The 20,263-nt window shown below is 44.7% G+C and overlaps 1 protein-coding gene across 1 annotated transcript in view; it reads left to right on the top strand.

Moving 5' to 3' along the window:
- The first annotated feature begins 4,636 nt into the window (after positions 1–4,636).
- The window catches only part of LOC145359897 (uncharacterized), an 89,041-nt gene continuing 73,414 nt past the window's right edge, over positions 4,637–20,263 (top strand). Inside the window, exons 1-4 of the mRNA XM_080214743.1 lie at positions 4,637–4,696; positions 9,673–9,786; positions 16,963–17,027; positions 19,099–19,172. Coding sequence (XP_080070869.1) covers positions 4,664–4,696; positions 9,673–9,786; positions 16,963–17,027; positions 19,099–19,172 — 286 coding nt within the window. The 5' untranslated portion in view covers positions 4,637–4,663. The remainder of the gene's footprint in view (positions 4,697–9,672; positions 9,787–16,962; positions 17,028–19,098; positions 19,173–20,263) is intronic.

Genomic DNA, 20,263 nt, shown 5'->3' with positions numbered 1-20,263 from the left:
GATCCAAAAGGCCGCCTCCTGCTTCCAGTTTCTAAGTTAAGCCAATGGAAGAGGTTAATTTGGACTATTTCTAAAAATGGTACTCCAAAATGCAGTAGTGGAAATCATTATTGGTAACTCTTGAGTCTTTGGCACACTTTTCTGGTATGATTCTTCTGAGACACAGTTCAAAATTGTTTCACTGACAGAAGAAGGCAAGTATATTGACTGTGTTGGAATCCTTCGAACTTGAGGGATGAGAGACTTCTAGGCTGTCCTGACTGCTTTTTATTAAGTGTGTGTAAAATCTTGCTTAATAAATTCTACTTGATTAATAAATGATTATTCACACTGTGTTAGATCAGGCACAACTGAGGATCCTAATGTGAGAAATTAAGAAATCAGAACATGAGAGGATGACACACTTGTTAGCATTGCTACCTCACAATGCCGGGGACTCAGGTTCGATTCCTGCTTGGGTCACTGTCTGTGTGAAGTCTGTACTTTTTCCCTGTGTCTGCGAGGGTTTCCTCCGGATGCTCCAGCTCCCTCTCTCAGTCTGAGAGACCTGCTGATTAGGTGCATTGGCCATGCTAAACTCCCTCAGCGTACCTGAACAGGTGCTGGAGTGTGGCGACTAGGAGATTTTCACAGTGACTTCATTGCAGTGTTAATGTAAGCCTACTTGTGACTAATAAATAAACTTTGACTTTGAGGGATTTTAATTAGGACAGTTTTATACCTCAAAACCCTAAAGGCTTACAGAGCCCCTAAGCGAGCAGTCAGGGTTAATGGATCATTTGAAAGATGACAGCAATGACAGTGCAGCACTCCCTCAGTATTTTCATGGTCAGGTTCCAGTGTTTTATGATGGAGTGAGCATGGTTCAGGGACAGACTGGGTGCCACAACTACCAAATAAATTCTAATGATCAGTTACGTGGGCAAATGCCCGAGGGGTCAATGGATAAGGATAGATCTGGTCCTCGGCTTGAAGTTCTGAACTGAAAAAAGGCCAAATTTAATGAAATGAGAACATAGAACATAGAACATTACAGCGCAGAACAGGCCCTTCGGCCCACGATGTTGCGCCGACCAGTTACAAAAACAATGACCCACTAGCCTATACCAATCCCTTTTCGTCCATAAACCTATCCAGAGATCTCTTAAACGCCCCCAAACTAGACGCATTTACAACTGCAGCAGGCAGGGCATTCCAATCCTTCACCACCCGCTGGGTAAAGAACCTACCCCTGACATCTGTCCTGTAGCTACCCCCCCTTAATTTAAAGCCATGCCCCCTCGTGCTAGCTTTCTCCATCCGAGGAAAAAGGCTATCACTATCCACCCTATCTAAACCTCTAATCATCTTATATGTTTCAATAAGATCCCCTCTTAGCCGCCTTCTTTCCAACGAAAACAACCCTAAATCCCTCAGTCTCTCCTCATAGGACCTCCCCACCATACCAGGCACCATCCTAGTAAACCTCCTCTGCACCCTCTCCAACGCCTCCACATCCTTCTTGTAATGCGGGGACCAGAACTGCACACAGTACTCCAAGTGCGGCCGCACTAGAGTAGTGTACAGTTGCAACATTACACTGCGACTCCTAAATTCAATCCCCCTACCAATAAACGCCAAGACACCGTACGCCTTCTTAACAACCTTATCTACTTGATTCCCAACTTTCAGGGATCTATGTACACACACACCTAGATCCCTCTGTTCATCCACACTATTCAAAGTCCTCCCGTTAGCCCTATACTCGACACATCTGTTGCTCCTACCAAAGTGAATTACCTCACACTTCTCCGCATTAAATTCCATCCGCCACCTCTCGGCCCAGCTCTGCAACCTATCTAAGTCTCCCTGCAGACTATGACACCCTTCCTCACAATCTACCACACCTCCAATTTTGGTGTCATCAGCAAATTTACTAATCCACCCAACTATACCCTCATCCAGATCATTAATAAAAATTACAAACAACAGTGGCCCCAAAACAGATCCCTGAGGCACACCACTCGTAACTGTACTCCATGATGAATATTTACCATCCACCACCACCCTCTGTCTCCTATCTGATAGCCAATTCCTGATCCAACTTCCTAGATTACCCACAATCCCATACATCTGCATTTTCTGCAGAAGCCTACCATGGTGAACCTTATCGAACGCCTTACTAAAATCCATGTATACCACGTCAACTGCCTTACCCCCATCCACCTCTTTGGTCACCTTCTCAAAAAACTCAATAAGGTTAGTAAGGCACGACCTACCCGCTACAAAACCATGTTGACTATTTCTAATCAAGGGAGAAGGGAGCTGGGAAGCGTGGATTGGCACAGGCTGTTCTCTGGTAAGGATGTAAATGGAAAGCGGGAGGCCTTCAAAGGAGAAATTTTGAAAGTGCAGAGTTTGTATGTTCCTGTCAGGATTAAAGGCAAAGTGAATAGGAATAAAGAACCTTGGTTCTTGAGCAAGATTGTAACGCTGGTTAAGAGGAAGAAGAAGTTGTATGAAATGTACAGGCAGCAAGGAACAGATCAGATGCTCGAGGAGTATAAAAAGTGCAAGAAGCTACTTAAGAGGGAAATCAGGAGGGCTAAAAGAAGACATGAGGTTACTTTGGCAGACAGAGTGAAGGAAAATCCAAAGAGCTTCTAAAGGTATGTTAGGAGTAAAAGGATAGTGAGGGATAAAATTGGTCCTCTTGAAGACCAGAGTGGTAGACTGTGTATGGAACCAAAAGAGATGGGGGAGGTACTAAATGGGCTTTTTGCATCCCTATTTACTGAGGAAATGGTCATGGAGTCTACGGAAATCGGGCAAACAGGTAGGGAGGTCATGGAACCTTAACAGATTAAAGAGGAGGTGGTGCTGGATGTCTTGAGGCAAATCAGAGTGGATAAATCCCAGGACTGGACAGGGTATTCCCACGGACCTTGAGGGAGGCTAGTAATAAACTTGCAGGGGCCCTGGCAGACAGATTTAAAATGTCAGTATGCACGGGAGAGGTGCCAGATGATTGGAGGGTGGCTCATGTTGTTCTGTTGTTTAAAAAAGGTTCCAAAAGGAATCCGGGAAATTAGACGCCAGTAAGTTTGATGTCGGTGATAGGCAAGTTATTGGAAGGTATGATAAGTGATTGAATCTACAAATATTTGGACAGACAGGGACTTATTAGGGAGAGTCAACATGGCTTTGTGCGTGATAGGTCATGATTGACCAATCTATTAGAGTTTTTCGAGGAGGTTACCAGGAAAGTGGATGAAGGAAAGGTGGTGGATGTTGTCTACCTGGATTTCAGCAAGGCCTTTGACAAGGTCCCTCATGGGAGGTTAGTTAGGAAGGTTCAGTCGCTAGGTATACCTGGGGAGGTAGTAAATTGGATTAGACACTGGCTTAATGGAAGAAGCCGGAGAGTGGTTGTGGAGGATTGCTTCTCTGAGTGGAGGCCTGTGGCTAGTGGTGTGCCGCAGGGATCGGTGTTGGGTCCGTTGTTGTTTGTCATCTATATCAATGATCTGGATGATAATGTGGTAAATTGGATCAGCAAATTTGCTGATGATACAAAGATTGGAGGTGTAGTGGACAGTGAGGAAGGTTTTCAAAGCTTGCAGGATTTGGACCAACTAGAAAAATGGGCTGAAAAATGGCAAATGGAATTTCACGCAGACAAGTGTGAGGTATTGCACTTTGGAAGGACAAACCAAAGTAGAACATACAGGCTAAATGGTAGGACTCGGAAGAGTGCAGTTGAACAGAGGGATCTGGGAATACAGGTACAGAATTCCCTAAAAGTGACATCACGAGTAGATAGGGTCGTAAAGAGTGCTTTTGGTACATTGGCCTTTATAAATCGGAGTATGGAGGATAAAAGTTGGAGTGTTATGTTAAGGTTATATAAGGCATTGGTGAGGCCGAATTTAGAGTATTATGTACAGTTTTGGTCACCTAGTTACAGGAATGATGTAAATAAGGTTGAAAGAGTGCAGAGAAGGTTCACAAGGATGTTGCTGGGACTTGAGAAGCTGAGTTACAGAGAGAGATTGAATAGGTTAGGACTTTATTCCCTGGAGCGTAGAAGAACGAGGGGAGATTTGATAGAGGTGTACAAGATTTTGATGGGTATAGATAGAGTGAATGCAAGCAGGCTTTTTCCACTGAGGCTAGGGGAGAAAAAAACCAAAGGGCATGGGTTAAGGGTGGAAGGAGAAAAGTTTAAAGGGAATATTAGGGGGGGATTCTTCACGCAGAGAGTGGTGGGAGCGTGGAATGAGCTGCCGGATAAAGTGGTAAATGCGGGGTCGCTTTTAACATTTAAGAAAAACTTGGACAGGTACGTGGATGAGAGGAGTGTGGAGGGATATGGTCCAAGTGCAGGTCAGTGGGACTAGGCAAAAAATGGTTCGGCACAGACAAGAAGGGCCAAAAGGCCTGTTTCTATGGTTCTCTGGTCAAGCTGCAGAATTACAGTTCAGATAAAGGAGATAATAGTAATGAAATATTGTCACTCATTAAACTGCAATTCAACCTTTGCTTTCCTCTGCAAAATGAAAGTTCAATCTGTTGGTCTTATTTAAAAGAAAAGCTAAAGGAAGTGCGTTATAACCCTTCCAAATTACTTTCATTTTCACTTGCCCATTTCAAATAACTGTTAAGACAGAGGAAACAAGAAGCCATGGCAGAAGGGAAACAAACTCTGGGGAACCAGGTAGGCTGAAATATGATAGAAAACAGTGTTGGGAATTTTTTGGCACATTATTAGGAAAAGTCGATGAAGCAAATATATTTCTGTAAATGTCAAGAAGAGCAAAGATTGGACCACAAATATGTGTTGTTTGTATGCATATGTATGTGTGTGTGTGTCTGTGTCTCTCTGTCCGTGTGTGTCCCTGTCAGTATATGTGTGTGTGTGTGTGTGTGTCCCCGTATGTGTGTATCTCTGTATCTGCTCTCTATCTGTATTTGGCTCTGTCTGAGTGTGTTTGTGTGTGTATGACTCTGTCTCTGTCTGTTTAACTCTCCTCTGTCTTTATGTGACTGTTTGTCTCTTTCTGCGTTTGTCTTTCTCTGTGTTTCTTTCTATTTGTGCGTTTGTCTCACTTTCTGTCCCTGTCTGTCTGTCTGTCTCTCTCTCATGCTCTGTGCACCTGTCTCCAATTCTTTGCGCCTTTCTCTTTCTGTCTCCTTGTCTGTCTATGTGCTTGTCTCTCTCTCTCTCTTTGAGTGTCTATGTACATGTCTCTCTCTCTCTGAGTGTCTATGTACATGTCTCTCTCTCTCTCTCTCTCCCTGAGTGTCTGTGTACATGTCTCCCTCTCTCTCTCTCTCTCTCTCGGAGTGTCTATGTACATGTCTCTCTCTCTCTCCCTGAGTGTCGATGTACATGTCTCTCTCTCTCTCTCCCTGAGTGTCTGTGTACATGTCTCCCTCTCTCTCTCTCCCTGAGTGTCTATGTACATGTCTCTCTCTCTCTCTCTCTCTCTCTTGGAGTGTCTATGTAAATGTCTCTCTCTCTCGGAGTGTCTATGTACATGTCTCTCTCTCTCTCTCTCTCTCTCCCTGAGTGTCTGTGTACATGTCTCCCTCTCTCTCTCTCTCTCTCGGAGTGTCTATGTACATGTCTCTCTCTCTCTCTCCCCGAGTGTCGATGTACATGTCTCTCCCTCTCTCTCTCTCTCCCCGAGTGTCGATGTACATGTCTCTCTCTCTCTCTCTCTCCCTGAGTGTCTGTGTACATGTCTCTCTCTCTCTCTCTCTCGGAGTGTCTATGTACATGTCTCTCTCTTTCTCTCTCGGAGTGTCTTTGTACATGTCTCTCTCTCTCTCTCCCTGAGTGTCTGTGTACATGTCTCCCTCTCTCTCTCTCCCTGAGTGTCTGTGTACATGTCTCTCTCTCTCTCTCCCTGAGTGTCTGTGTACATGTCTCTCTCTCTCTCTCTCTCTCTCACACAGAGTGTCTATGTGCTTGTTTCTGTCTCTCTGTCTCACTGTGAGCTCGGTAAGTTAGTTGGGGATTCCCAGCAGTAGTTCCCCTTTTGTGTGTTGCTAAAAATGAAAGCTACTTGTGCAAAGTTGACAAGCCAACGTGATGACTCACTATTTGAAGCAATAGAGAATGTATATGCGTTATCTTGCTAAAACAAGGCACTTTGCACTCACACTGAAACTAGAGGCCTATATAGGGCCCACTTCACCTCTCACTCATTAGTTACATCTGGTAGGAGATTTATGTTGACTGTCATTCTATTCTCATACTCACTCTGTTCATACCTCTCACAATCTTAGACACCTCAAGAGACCAGGAATCCTGCAGCAATTAACTCACATCCTGGCTCCGCAAAGCTTTTCTGCCATCTACAAGGCATAAGTCAGGAGTGTGATGGAATACTCTCCACTTGCCTAGATGGGTGCAGCTCCAACAACACTCAAGAAGCTCAACACCATTGAGGACAAAGCAGTCGCTTGATTGGTCTTATTTTCCTCTCAATCCATTTTATTTGATCTGCTTCTCATTTGAAGCTTTATTTGATGTGCATCCTATATCCTCCTTTTTTGTTTCATTTTAATTATTGTCTCCCTTATCAACCTAGGAGCTCTGTTTTTGGCTCCCTTAACTTTCACCCTTTTTGGAATGTAACCAGCCCATACCTGAAGCATCTCCACCTTAAAGATTACCAGTTACAATGCAGTAAGATCAATTAATGACTTCACATGAAAGCGCTCCTAGGTAGCAGTGATTATAAAATGATTGAATTTCACATTTAGTTTGAGTGAGAGAAGAATGGGTCTAAGACTAGTGGTTTGAACTTAAATAAGGACAATTATGAGGGTCTGAGAAAAGAGCTGGCGAAAGTGAACTGGGAAATCACGTTGAGGGATAAATCAATAGTTACGTAGTGGTGGACATTTAAGGAGAAGTTTCAGAATATTCACAATAGATACATTCCAGTGAGAAAGAAAGAGCCTTGGGAAGAATGCACCATCCATGGTAAACTAAAGGAGTTAAAGATAGTGTCAGAATAAAAGAAAATATGTACATTTGGGAAACGACGAATGACAGGGCAGCAGATTGGACTGAATATAAAGAACAGTAAAGAATGATTAAAATACTAATAAGGAAGAGAAATGAAAGAAAACTAACTAAAAAGATAAGAATAGATAGTAAGAGTTTCTACAGTTTTTAAAAAGGAAAAGGGTACGTAAAGTGAGTGCTGGTTCTCTAGAGGATGAGAATGGGAAATTAACAATGGAAAATAATAAATTTGGGATAGAAATATAGAAACATCGAGACTAGAAGCGGGATTAGGCATTCGGCCCTTTGAGCCTGCTCCGCCATTCACTTTGATCATGGCTGATCATAAAATTCAATATCCTGATCTCGCCTTCATCCCATGGCCCTTGATCCCATTAGCCTCAAGAGCTAGATCTATTTTCTTCTTAAAATCAGTTAACTACATTCTGTGGTAGTAAATTCCACACATCCACTGTCTTCTGGGTGAAGACATTTCTCCTCATCTCAGTTCCAAACAGTTTATCCCTTATCCAAAAGCTATGACCCCTAGCTCTGGACTCTCCCACCATTGGGAGCATTCTTTCTGAATCTTCCCTGTCTAACCCTGTTAGATTTTTATAAGTTCCACTGAGGTCCTATCTCACTCTTCTAAACTCCAATGAATACAATCCTGGAACATCACAGCGCAGTACAGGCCCTTCGGCCCTCGATGTTGCGCCAACCAGTGGAACCAATCTAATGACCCTCTAACCTAAACTATTCCAATGTTATCCATATGCCTATCCAATGACCATTTGAATGCCCTTAAAGTTGGTGAGTCCACAACTAACCAACTTAATCTCTCCTCATATGTCAGACCTCCCTCTATAGCAAGGACGTCCTTCTTCAGATAAGGGTTACAAAATGTGATGAGTGGAGTGTCACAGGGACCTCAACTATTTCCAATTTCTGTCAATGATACGCTTGTCACTGGAGTTCCTCAAAGTCAGTCTGAGATATGTATTGTAGAACGTGACAGAGACCTTAATCCTGAGTCTTGGATTAAACATGTTGCTCAGTTATTTATTAACAAGTTACTCTTTATTCATTCTCAAGGTGTGGGGATTACTTAACCTTAGTTGTAGCTGAAAATGTGATCATCAAACTGACCATGTGAATGAATTGGCGTAAGATATTTGTGGCGTTAAGATTTTGTGGCTGTAACACTGAACTGCCCACTGGACACAAGTTCAGATACCCACTCAACAAGACCTGTAGATTGATTACAGGAGATAATGGAAATATTAAAGGGACTTCATACTTATAGGGCATAGAACATAAAACAGTACAGCACAGGAACAGGCCCTTTGGCCCATGATGTTGTGCTGAACATGATGCCAAATTAAACAATTCCTTCTGCCTGACCTTTGTCCCTATCTCTCCATTCCTTGCATTTTCTTGTGCTTATCTAGAACAAAGAACAAAGAAAATTACAGCACAGGAACTTTGGTCCTCCAAGCCTACACCAACCATGCTGCCTGACTGAACTAAAGCCCCCCACCCTTCCAGGCACCATATCCTCTATTCCCATCCTATTCATGAATTTGTCAAGATAAAAGTCACGACTGTATCCGCTTCCACTACCTCCCCCAGCAACGAGTTCCGGGCACCCACTATCCTCAGTGTAAAAAACTTCTCTCGTACATCTCCTTTAAACCTTGCCCGTCACACCTCAAAACTATGCTGCCTAGTAATTGACACTTCTATCCTGGGAGAAAGCTTCTGACTATCCACTCTGTCCACGCCACTCATGATCTTGTAGATTTCTATCAGATCGCCTTATCGTTCCAGTGAGAACAAACCAAGTTTCTCCAACCTCTCCTCATAGCTAATGCCCTCCATACCAGGCAACATCCTGGTAAATCTTTTCTGTTTCCTCTCCAAAGCCTCCACATCCTTCTGTTAGTTAATCTAAATCAAAGTTAATCTTAAACTAAATGACTCTTAAACGCCCTTATTGTATCTGCCTGCATCATCATGTCTGGCAGTGCGTTCTGGACACCTATCACTCTCTGTGTTAAAAACTTGCCCCTCACACCTCCTTTGAACTTCTCCCCTCTCACGTTAAGTGCAAGCCCCCTAGGATTAGACAATTCAACTCCAGGGGAAAAAAGATTCTGGCTGTCAATCCTATCTATGCTTCTTATAATCTTATAAACTTCTATCAGGTCTACGTGTGACTCCAGAGCTACAGCAATGTGATTGACTCGCAACTGCCCTCGGGCAGCTAGGGGAGGGTAATAAATGCTGGCCAGCCACTGAAGCCCATGTCCCATAAATGAATAAAAAGAAAAATCAGGTCTCTCCTCATCCTTCACTCCTCCAGAGAAAACAACCCCAGTTTGTCCAACCTTTTCCTATAGCTCATGTCCTCTGATCCAGGCAGCATCCTAGTAAACCTCATCTGCACCCTCTCCACACACTTCCTGTAATTCAGCAACCAGAATTGAACACAATACTCTAAGTGCGGCCTAACCAAAGTTTTCTAAAACTGCAACATGACAGTCTGACTCTTGTACTCAATGCCCCGACCAATAAAGGCAAGCATGCCACACTTCTTCTTTACCACCCTATCTACTTCTCAATAAAACTGACACCATGGGAATGACAATTGTGTTTTCTTTCTGTTGCAGCAAGAACAGGACATCAATCACGCTATGGAGAGTGATACGGGAGCGAGGCAAGAGGGGGCCTGCAGCAGTTCTGGTGATCTTGTCATTAGGATCCAGTTGCCAGTGGTAATTCAGGTAAGAGTGCTCCTCACCACAATCTCATTGGCCACTGTGCTAGTGATTGTGTAGTGCCAAAGGAACAGGAAAGGTCATTCACAATAACAGCCGTGTAGGCAAATATGGCAGTCATGATTGTGCACAGCAAGATCCCACAAACAGCAATACAGTAAGGCTGCTTTTAATAGCAAAAGGAAAGCGGTCCACTAGATCAGAAGAACTCTTTTGCTCTCCTTCAAGAAATGTCCTAGGATCTTTATAATCCAATCAAACTAGAATAGTGGAGGCATTGTTCCTGAGGAGCAGTATCGAGAGGCAGCGATTTTTGGGCGTGTGAGGAGGCAGCAAGAAAGGTACATTTTCTGTTTATATTGTTTAACTTTTTATTTCTAGTTTAAAGTCGCGAGTATCGGCGGTTTTTTTTAAATCAGTTAGAAACCGGAAATCGTCACTAGGACGCTTACCGGTAGTTGTAGTTCTTTTTTCTCGGGCCCCTAACCCTATGAATTAGTGTAGAGAGGATACCCGATCCTCTACACTGGTAGAGAATCCCACCCTCCCACCTCCTCTAACCTAAATTATAAGTGTGGGGGAAGTTTTTTTTTTATATATTTTTATTTTTCTGCTGGTAATTGTTTCAGGGATGGCAGTTCAGGCAGTAAGCTGCATCTCCTGTGGGATGTATGTGGTGAGGGACTCCAGTAGTGTTTCAGGTGATTTTACCTGTAGGAAGTGTGTTCGATTGCAGCTTCTGGAGGAGCGTGTAAAGGAGCTGGAGGTGGAATTAGAGGAACTCCGCATAATTCGGGAGGTGGAGGCGGACATCGATAGGAGTTATAAGGAGATAGTCACTCCTAGAAATGAGTCTTGGGTCACTGCCAGGAAGAGGGGAAAGAAGCAAGTGGGGGGACAATCCCCGGGGCTGTTCCCCTCCAAAATAGGTTTTCGGTCCTGGAGGCTACAGTTGAGGAGGAATCAACTGGGGATGGCCAAAGGGAGCAGGTCTCTGGGGGTGAGCCTATTGTGAAAGCTCAGGTGGTTAGGGGATGTAAAAGATTGGGCCTCGTGATTGGGGACTCCACAGTTAAGGGGACGGATAGGAGAGTCGGAAGTAATGGTAGGGACTCAGGGCTGGTGTGTTGCCTACCAGGGGCTGGGGTCCGGGATGTATCAGAAAGGGTATTCAGGACTCTTAAGGGTGAGGGGGATCAACCCCAAGTCGTAGTTCATGTGGGGACGCATGACATAGGGAGGTTAAGGGAAGGGGATATTAAGCAGAGATTTATGGAGTTGGGGTGGAAACTAAAGGCCAAGTCAGACAGAGTGGTTATCTCCGGACTCTTGCCTGTGCCATGGGATAGTTTAGAGAGGAATAGAGAGAGGGAAAGTTTGAACTCGTGGCTGAGGGGATGGTGCAGGAGGGAGGGGTTCAGGTACTTGAGCAATTGGGGCTCATTCTGGGGAAGGTGGGACCTCTATAAGAGTGATGGTTTACACCTGAACCAGAGGGGAACCAATATCCTGGGGGGTAAATTTGCAAAGGCTATGCAGGGAGGTTTAAACTGATTCAGAGTGGGGGTGGGATCCTGAGTAGAGGGGGTGAAAGTGAGGGGGGCATAGATGGGGAATGCAATGCACGGCATCGTGGGGGTGGGGCGGAGCAGGGTTTGAAATGCGTATACTTTAATGCGAGGAGTATTCGCAATAAAGTGGATGAACTTGCAGCGTGGATCAGTACCTGGGACTTTGATGTTGTGGCCATTTCAGAGACATGGATAGAGCAGGGACAGGAATGGTCGTTGCAGGTTCCGGGGTTCAAATGCTTTAGTCGGAGTAGAGAAGGAGGTAGAAGGGGGGGAGGGGTAGCATTATTAGTCAAGGACTGTATCACAGTGTCAGAGAGGAAGTTTGATGAGGACTTGTCTGTTGAGGTAGTATGGGCTGAGATTAGAAATAGGAGAGGAGAGGTCATCCTGTTGGGAGTCTTTTATAGACCTCCTAAAAGTTCTAGAGAGGTTGAGGAAAGGATTGCGGAGACGATCCTGGTTAGGAGTGAAAGTAATAGGGTAATTGTTATGGGGGACTTTAACTTTACTAATATTGATTGGAATTGCTATAGCTCTAGCTTGTTAGAGGGGTCAGTTTTTGTACAAAGCGTGCAGGAAGGTTTTTTCACTCAGTATGTTGATAGGCCAACTAGAGGTGAGGCTATATTGGATTTGGTGCTGGGAAATGAGCCAGACCAGATGTTAGACTTGGAAGTTGGTGTGCATTTTGGTGATAGTGACCACAATTCGGTTACGTTCACCTTAGTGATGGAAAGGGATAGGCATGAACCTTGGGTCAGTAGTTTTAGCTGGGGGAAGGGTAATTATGAGGCTATTAGGAGAGAATTAGGAAGCATAGGTTGGACTAAGAGATTACAGGGACTGGGAACGTCCGAAATGTGGAGTTTTTTCAAGGAGCAGCTACTGCGAGTCCGTGATAGGTATGTCCCTGTCAGGCAAGGAGGAATTGGTAGGGCTAGGGAACCGTGGTGCACTAAAAATGTTGATTCGTTGGTTAAAAAGACAAAGGAGGCTTATGTTCGGATGAGACTTGAGGGCTCAGGTAGTGCACTAGAAAGCTTGAGATTGGCTAGGAGGGAGTTGAAGAGTGAGTTAAGAAGGGCTAAAAGAGGACATGAGAAGACTTTGGCTGATAGGATTAAGGAGAATCCTAAGGCGTTCTATAGGTATGTCAAGAACAGAAGGTTGGTTAGGGCAGAAGTGATTGAAGAGGCATTGAACCAATATTTCTCTTCGGTGTTCACGCAGGGGGACATGAATATAGCTGAGGAGGACACTGGGTTGCAGGGGTGTAAAATAGACAGTATTGCAGTTGATAAGGGGGATGTGCTGGATATTCTTGAGGGTTTGAAAATAGATAAGTCCCCTGGTCCGGATGGGATTTACCCTAGGATTCTCTGGGAGGCAAGAGAGGTGATTGCAGAGCCTCTGGCTCTGATCTTCAGGTCGTCGTTGGTCTCTGGTATAGTACCGGAAGATTGGAGGATAGCGAATGTTGTCCCATTGTTTAAGAAGGGGAACAGAGACTTCCCTGGGAATTATAGACCGGTGAGTCTTACTTCTGTTGTGGGCAAGGTTTTAGAAAAAATTATTAGGGATAGGATTTATAGTTATTTGGAGAGTAATGAATTGATTGGAGATAGTCAGCATGGTTTTGTAGCGGGTAGGTCGTGCCTTACTAACCTTACTGAGTTTTTTGAGAAAGTGACCAAAGAGGTGGATGGGGGTAAGGCAGTTGACGTGGTGTATATGGATTTTAGTAAGGCGTTTGATAAGGTTCACCATGGTAGGCTTCTGCAGAAAATGCAGATGTATGGGATTGGGGGTGATCTAGGTAATTGGATCAGGAATTGGCTAGCAGATAGGAGACAGAGGGTAGTGGTTGATGGTGAATATTCGTCATGGAGTCCGGTTACGAGCGGTGTGCCTCAGGGATCTGTTTTGGGGCCACTGCTGTTTGTAATTTTTATTAATGATCTGGATGAGGGTATAGTTGGGTGGATTAGTAAATTTGCTGATGACACCAAAGTCGGAGGTGTGGTAGATTGTGAGGAAGGGTGTCATAGTTTGCAGGGAGACTTAGACAGGTTGCAGAGCTGGGCCGAGAGGTGGCGGATGGAGTTTAATGCGGAGAAGTGTGAGGTAATTCACTTTGGTAGGAATAACAGATGTGTCGCGTATAGGGCTAACGGGAGGACTTTGAATAGTGTGGAGGAGCAGAGGGATCTAGGTGTGTGTGTACATAGATCCCTGAAAGTTGGGAATCAAGTAGATAAGGTTGTTAAGAAGGCATACGGTGTCTTGGCGTTTATTGGTAGGGGGATTGAATTTAGGAGTCGCAGCGTCATGTTGCAACTGTACACAACTCTGGTGCGGCCGCACTTGGAGTACTGTGTGCAGTTCTGGTCCCCACATTACAGGAAGGATGTGGAGGCTTTGGAGAGGGTGCAGAGGAGGTTTACCAGGATGTTGCCTGGTATGGTGGGGAGGTCCTATGAGGAGAGACTGAGAGATTTGGGGTTGTTTTCGCTAGAAAGAAGGCGGCTAAGAGGGGATCTTATTGAAACATATAAGATGATTAGAGGTTTAGATAGGGTGGATAGTGATAGCCTTTTTCCTCGGATGGAGAAAGCTAGCACGAGGGGGCATGGCTTTAAATTAAGGGGTGGTAGTTATAGGACGGATGTCAGGGGTAGGTTCTTTACCCAGAGGGTGGTGAGGGATTGGAATGCCCTGCCTGCTGCGGTTGTAAATGCGCCCAGTTTGGGGGCGTTTAAGAGATCCGTGGATGGTTTTATGGACGAAAAGGGATTGGTTTAAGTTAGTGGGTCATTGTTTTTTAACTGGTCGGCGCAACATCGTGGGCCGAAGGGCCTGTTCTGCGCTGTAGTGTTCTATGTTCTAAGTAGATTGCTGTATATTAAACAAGGAGCAGGGTTAGGCCATTCAGCCCGTCAAGCCTGTTCCGCCATTTAATAAGATCATGGCAAATCTGATAGTAACCTCAGATCTCCATCCCATCTACACCCAGTAACCTGTGCTTAACAAGAATCTATCCTCCTCAACTTTAAAAAGACTCTACCTCCATATCCCTTTCAGGAAGATAGTGCCAAAGATTCAGGATTCTCTGAGAGAAATAATTTCTCCTCATCTCTGTTTTGAATGGGTGACCCCTTATTTATAAATTGCGACCTCTGATTCTAGACTGTTCCACAAGAGGAAACATCCTCTCCATACCCAACTTGTCAAGGCCTATCAAGGTCTTATCTGTTTCAATCAAGTCACCTCTTACTCTCCTAAACTCCAGCGGAGTACAACCTTTCCTCATAAGACAACCCACCCACCCACCCACTCCAGGTATCAGCCTCTCGAATAAAAGCAAAATACTATCAATGCTGGAAATCTGCAGTGAAAGAGAAATTACAGGATAAGCAGCATCTGTGGAGAGAATCAGAGTTAATGTTTCCAAGTGACTCTTCTATAGACCTGAAGAAAAGTCTGTAATGTAATGAATGATTTAGTAGGAGAGGTGGGTGGAGGAGGTGGGGCAGAATAGATTGACAGGGAGAGGTCATGGACGCACGACAAAGTGAAGTGTTAACGGTGTGATTAAGGGATGAAGGGCGCTAATAGCAGCAAAACGTAAGATAGCAGAATGTGTCAATAAGATCAAAACTGAACTGCAAAGGACAGTTCGCTGTGTGGGGCAAGGCGGGGGGGTTACATTGGGGCAATGGAACTGGAAGAAAACAAACAACAGACTACAGAAAGGAGGATAAGGATATTATAAATTCATTACATTTCTACCTATCTGCAGTTCTATTGAAGAGTCATTTGGACTCAAAGTGTTAACTTAGTTTCCCTCCATAGATGCTGCCAGACATGCCAAATGTTTGCTCCAGGTGTTAGTCTGGGTGGTTGCATAGAACAGCACTCTTCGTATCTAATACACTAACGTAGGGATTCTATGATTCCAACTCCACATTCTGCTTGCTCCCCATTACCCTCGACTGCCTTGTTCAATCAAAAATCTGTCTAACTCAGCCTCGAATATATTCAGTGACCCAGTCTTAAGACCGTAAGATTTCAGTGACTCAGCTTTCACTGCACTCTGCAGATTAACAATCTTCTGAATTGATTAACAGATCAGATTGCACTGTGGGTCTACCCACACCACATGGACTTTTATGGTTCTTCAAGAAGTGGCTGACAACGACATTCCCAGGAGCAATTAGGATTGTCAGTAAATGCTAGCCTTGTTCACCCTCCAGAACCTTCCTTGGGCTGCTGTTCTTACCGCATCCTGAGATCCATGCTCAGTGCCTTGTATTGCTGTATGTACACACTCAATATCTGTCTCCAGCTGCATTGACTCACTCTATCTCAAAGCTGCCCTGGTTCCCAGTTTCATTTCATTCATCGTCTCATCCAGTGTCTTAACAAGAAAAGTTTTCTCTTCTTTTTAGGTGTTTAGGAATACAAGCTCCAACAACTCATCGCCACCAATGCCCATCCAGGACCCTCCTCCCCTTCCCATCCCATGGACTCCATCCCTCCTAACCCCAGCCCTCGCCATGTATTCACTATACCCTCTGACCTCCCCCTCTCTGAGGCTGAACGTGCTGTACTCAGCAAAGGACCCAGCTTCTTATCCTTATATCCTCATCTCAACTACCTTCGGGCTCGACACGATGCGGAACTCTTCTTCCACTGCCTTTGTCTCCATGCTCAACTCATTGGGCCGGAGTCCTCACCCTGTTCGGCAGATCCTTTCACTTGCCTCCAGCACTCTCCAACCACCTCAACCCCTCCCTCCGGCCTCTCACCTGCTCTTGATCTTTCCACTCAGAACTGTCGGCGTAATATTGGCCATCTCATTTTCTCTGCCCCTCTCACCCACTCTAACCTATCTCCCTCTGAACTTGCTGCACTTCGCTCTCTTAGGTCCAACCCCAACTTTGTCATCAAGCCCATTGGCAAGGGTGGGGCTGAATTTCAAAACTTGCTATCACTCTTTGAAAGAGTCAGCACAAACTGGGTGGGCCAACGAGCCTCTTTTTCTATTGTTTAAGGAAGTTCTTTGGAGGGAGTACAGAAAAGATTTACCAGGATGTCGCTTGGTATGGAGGGTATTAGCTATGAGGAGAGGTTGAATAAACTGGGACTGTTCTCCCTGGAAAGACGGAGGCTGAGGGGTGACCTGATAGAAGTTTATATAATTATGAGGGGTATAGATAGAGTGAACAGTTGGAAGCTTTTTCCCAGGGCAGAAATGACAATTACAACTGGGCACAAGTTCAAAGTAGAGAGGGAAAGGTTCAGTAGAGGTGTGTGCGGAAAGTTTTTTACGCAGAGGGTGGTGGGGGCCTGGAATGCACTGCCAAGTGAGGCGGGGGTTGAGGTAGACACATTAGTGACATTTAAGACTTATCTGGATCAACACGTGAACAGGCAGAGAATAGGGGGATACAGGCGCTTGGTCTAGACAGGACAATGTGATCGATGCAGACTTGGAGGGCCGAAGGGCTGTTCCTGTGTTGCACTATTCTTTGTTCTTTGTTCTTGTCTTTTGCAAAGTCTGGGTTTGATGTGCTTTCCTGAGCTTGAACTTTATCCTATTTTTCAGGCAACAAAAAGGAAAATACAAATCACAATCTCTCCAAATGCTACAGGTCTTCAGCTGTGCAAGAAGTAAGTAATGATTAATTTTGGGATTTGATGGTAACAAAGATTTGATCAACTAGCTCCTACATTAAGGCATATAAAACCCTGGCATTGATTCCTGAAGTATAGATGGATTGGCAACTGCTGCAATGATTCCCAAAAGCAACAACAGAACAGAAAAAAGCAAGATAAACTCAACAGGTCTGACAGCATCTGTGGAAGGAGAAACGTAGTTAATGTTTCAAGTTCATATGACTCTTCTACAGAATTAAAGAGTAATGTAATGAATAATATTGTTGGAGAAGGTGAGGGAGGAGACAGAATAGAAGGACAGGGATCAGTCGGAGCTAAGGAGACATGGGCAACGATGTCATGGATAGAAGATAAAGCATTAAGGAGTGAACAAAGTCTAATAGTGGCATAAAAGTAAGATAGCAGAATGTGTTAATAGGAGAAGAAAGATGACTGCTCAGTGAAAACAAAACTGATAAACAAGGGACAGATGGCTGTGTGGGGGAGAATGGGGTTGTGCTGGGTAAACCAAAGGAACCGAAAGGATCAAGATGGAGGAGGAAGTTCAAATTTAAAGTTGTTAAACTCAATGTTGAGTCCAAAGGGCTGTAACATGCAAAACTGGAAGACGAGGTGTTGTTTTTCCAATTTGGGTTGGGTTTCACTGGAGCACTGCAGCAGGCCCAGGATGTGAACATGAGAGCAAGACACTGAGTTGACCAGAAGATTGGGGTCACGCTTGCAGACTGAGTGAAGTGTTCGACAAAGTGATCACCCAATCTGTGTTTAGTCTCCCAGTGAGGAGGAGATCGTGATGGGAACAGCAAATACAGTAGACCAAATTGAAAGAAGTGCAAGTGAAACATTGCTTACCCTGTAAGGAGTGTTTGGGGCCTCAGACAGTGGGGAGGGAGGAGGTAAAGTGGCAGGGGTTGCACCTTCTGCAAATGCATGGAAAGATGCCGTGGAAAGGAGATGAAGAGTTGTGGGGGTTGGAAGCGTGGACCAGGGTATCAGGGAGGGATGCTGACCGGAGGGTCAGGAGAAGATGTATTTTGAGTTGGCATCATGCTGGAATTAGTGGAAATTGTGGAGAATGATTCTTTGAATGTGAAGGCTGGTGAGGTGAAAGGCAAGGACCTTGTCATGGTTCTGGGAGGGTGGAGAAGGGGAAAAGATAGAGGTACGGGAGATATGTTGGACATGGTTGAATGCCCTGTCCGACCTCAGCGGGGAGGAATCTTCAGTTGAGAAGTGTTGTTTTTGGAGGTGGGATCTTTGGAACAGGTGTGACAGAGGTGGAGAAACTGTGAGAATGAAATAGAGTCCTTACAGAAAGTGGGGTGTGAGGAGCTGTGCTCGGTGTATCTGTGGGAGTGGATGGGTTTGTAATGAATATTTGTCATCATTTTATTGTCAGAAATTGAGATGGAGTGGTAAAGGTAGGGAAGGGAAGTGTCGGAGATAGACAACGTGAAGGTGAGAGAGGCAAAAATTGGAAGTAAAATCGATAAATTCAAGTGTGAGCATGAAACAACACCAATACAGTCATTGATGGAACGGAAAAAGAATTGTGGGAGGGGGCTTGAGTGAGACTGGAACAAGGAGTGTCCCACAGAAAGATAGGCAGAAATGGGGCACGTGCAGGTGCCCATAGCCACAACTTTTGTCTGCAGAACATGAGATTAATTGAAGGAGAAATGTTGAGGGACAGGACACATACTTTCTAGTCAGAGGAGAGTAGTGGTGGAAAGGGTTGCCTCTGCTCCAGTCAACTAATGATCATTTTCTTAGTGGTTCACCACCATGTTCACTGATTGATCTTGCGGTAGCATTTCATTTTGGAACGGGGGGGAGTTCCTGAAGATCTTGTGATCAGCGAGGACCCTATTTGATCGCTCCGGTGGGAGGTAGAGCCAATCACAGGGGGGCGCAGACCGCGGGTTTAGGAGAGACTCTTAGTGGGAGCCAGGGATTCGAGAAGAATAGACACATTGTAATCTCGCCTGACCTTGTTGTACAAATGTATATTTATTCTGCCCTCGATTATTATAGATCTGTAATTAGCTGAATGATATTTTTCTAGGATCGCAGACCAGTTTGCTGACATTGATGTGAAGAGTATGATATTAACATATAAAGGGAACGACCTGGATGAGAGTAAGTACAAATTCTGGAGGTCTTACTTTATGTTAGATCTTTACAAGTTATAGTAGCATCACAAGTTCATATTCTTACTGCAAACTTTGTAGAAGGTGGCATGGTGGCCTGATGCCTCACAGCTCCAGGGACCAGGATTCAATTCCGGCCTTGGGTAACTGTGCAGAATCTGCATGTTCTCCCCATGTCTGCGTGGGTTTCCTCTGGGTGCTCTGGCCTCCTCCCACGCTCCAAAGAGTTTGAAGTTTTGAAGTTTATTTATTAGCGTCACAAGTAGGCTTACATTAACACTGCAATGAAGTTACTGTGAGAATCCCCTAATCACCACACTCTGGCATCTGAGGGAGAATTTAGCATGGACAATACATCTACCCAGCACATCTTTCAGATTGTGGAAGGAAACTGGAGCACCCGGAGGAAACCCACACAGATATGGGAAGAACATGCACACTCCACACAGACAGTGAGCCAAACCAGAAATCAAACGCAGGTTCCTGGCACTGAGACAGCAGTGCTAATCATTGTGCCACCATACAGATTAGGTGCAGTGACCGTGCTAAATTGGGCACTCTGTAGATGTTCCAGTCCAATAGTGTAAGTCTCCTCGAAATTCTAGCAATACACATCCTTTAACATTTTCACAAATATGGAAATGTTGGGTGGCACGGTGTCTCATGGTTAGCACTGCTGCCTCACAGTGCCACAGACCCAGGTTCGATTCCTGGCTTGGGTCATTGTCTGTGCGGAGTTTGCATGTTCTCCCCATGTCTGCGTGGGTTTCCTCCGGGTGCTCTGATTCCTTCCCACAGTCTGAAAGACGTACTGGTTAGGTGCATTGACCTGAACAGGCGCTGGAGTGTGGTGACTAGGGGATGTTCACAGCAACTTCACTGCAGTGTTAATATAAGCCTTACTTGTGACTAATAAATAAACATTTTAACTTTAAAAACATAAGAATATAAAGTCTATTAGTATGAAATTATCAGAGGTCTTTCATTCTAATTCTCTTCCCAAACCTAGTGGTGCACTAAGGCAGACTCTCATTCCTTTCCATGGTGAGTAATTCCTGGAACAGGTCACCAGTCTTTTCT

This window comes from Carcharhinus amblyrhynchos, chromosome 2 (genome assembly GCF_965287045.1).
Source record: "Carcharhinus amblyrhynchos chromosome 2, sCarAmb.v2.hapA, whole genome shotgun sequence".
NCBI classification, from domain to species: Eukaryota; Metazoa; Chordata; class Chondrichthyes; order Carcharhiniformes; family Carcharhinidae; genus Carcharhinus; species Carcharhinus amblyrhynchos.
Note: the sequence above shows the minus strand (reverse complement) of the source record. Positions and strands in the feature narration are given on the sequence as shown.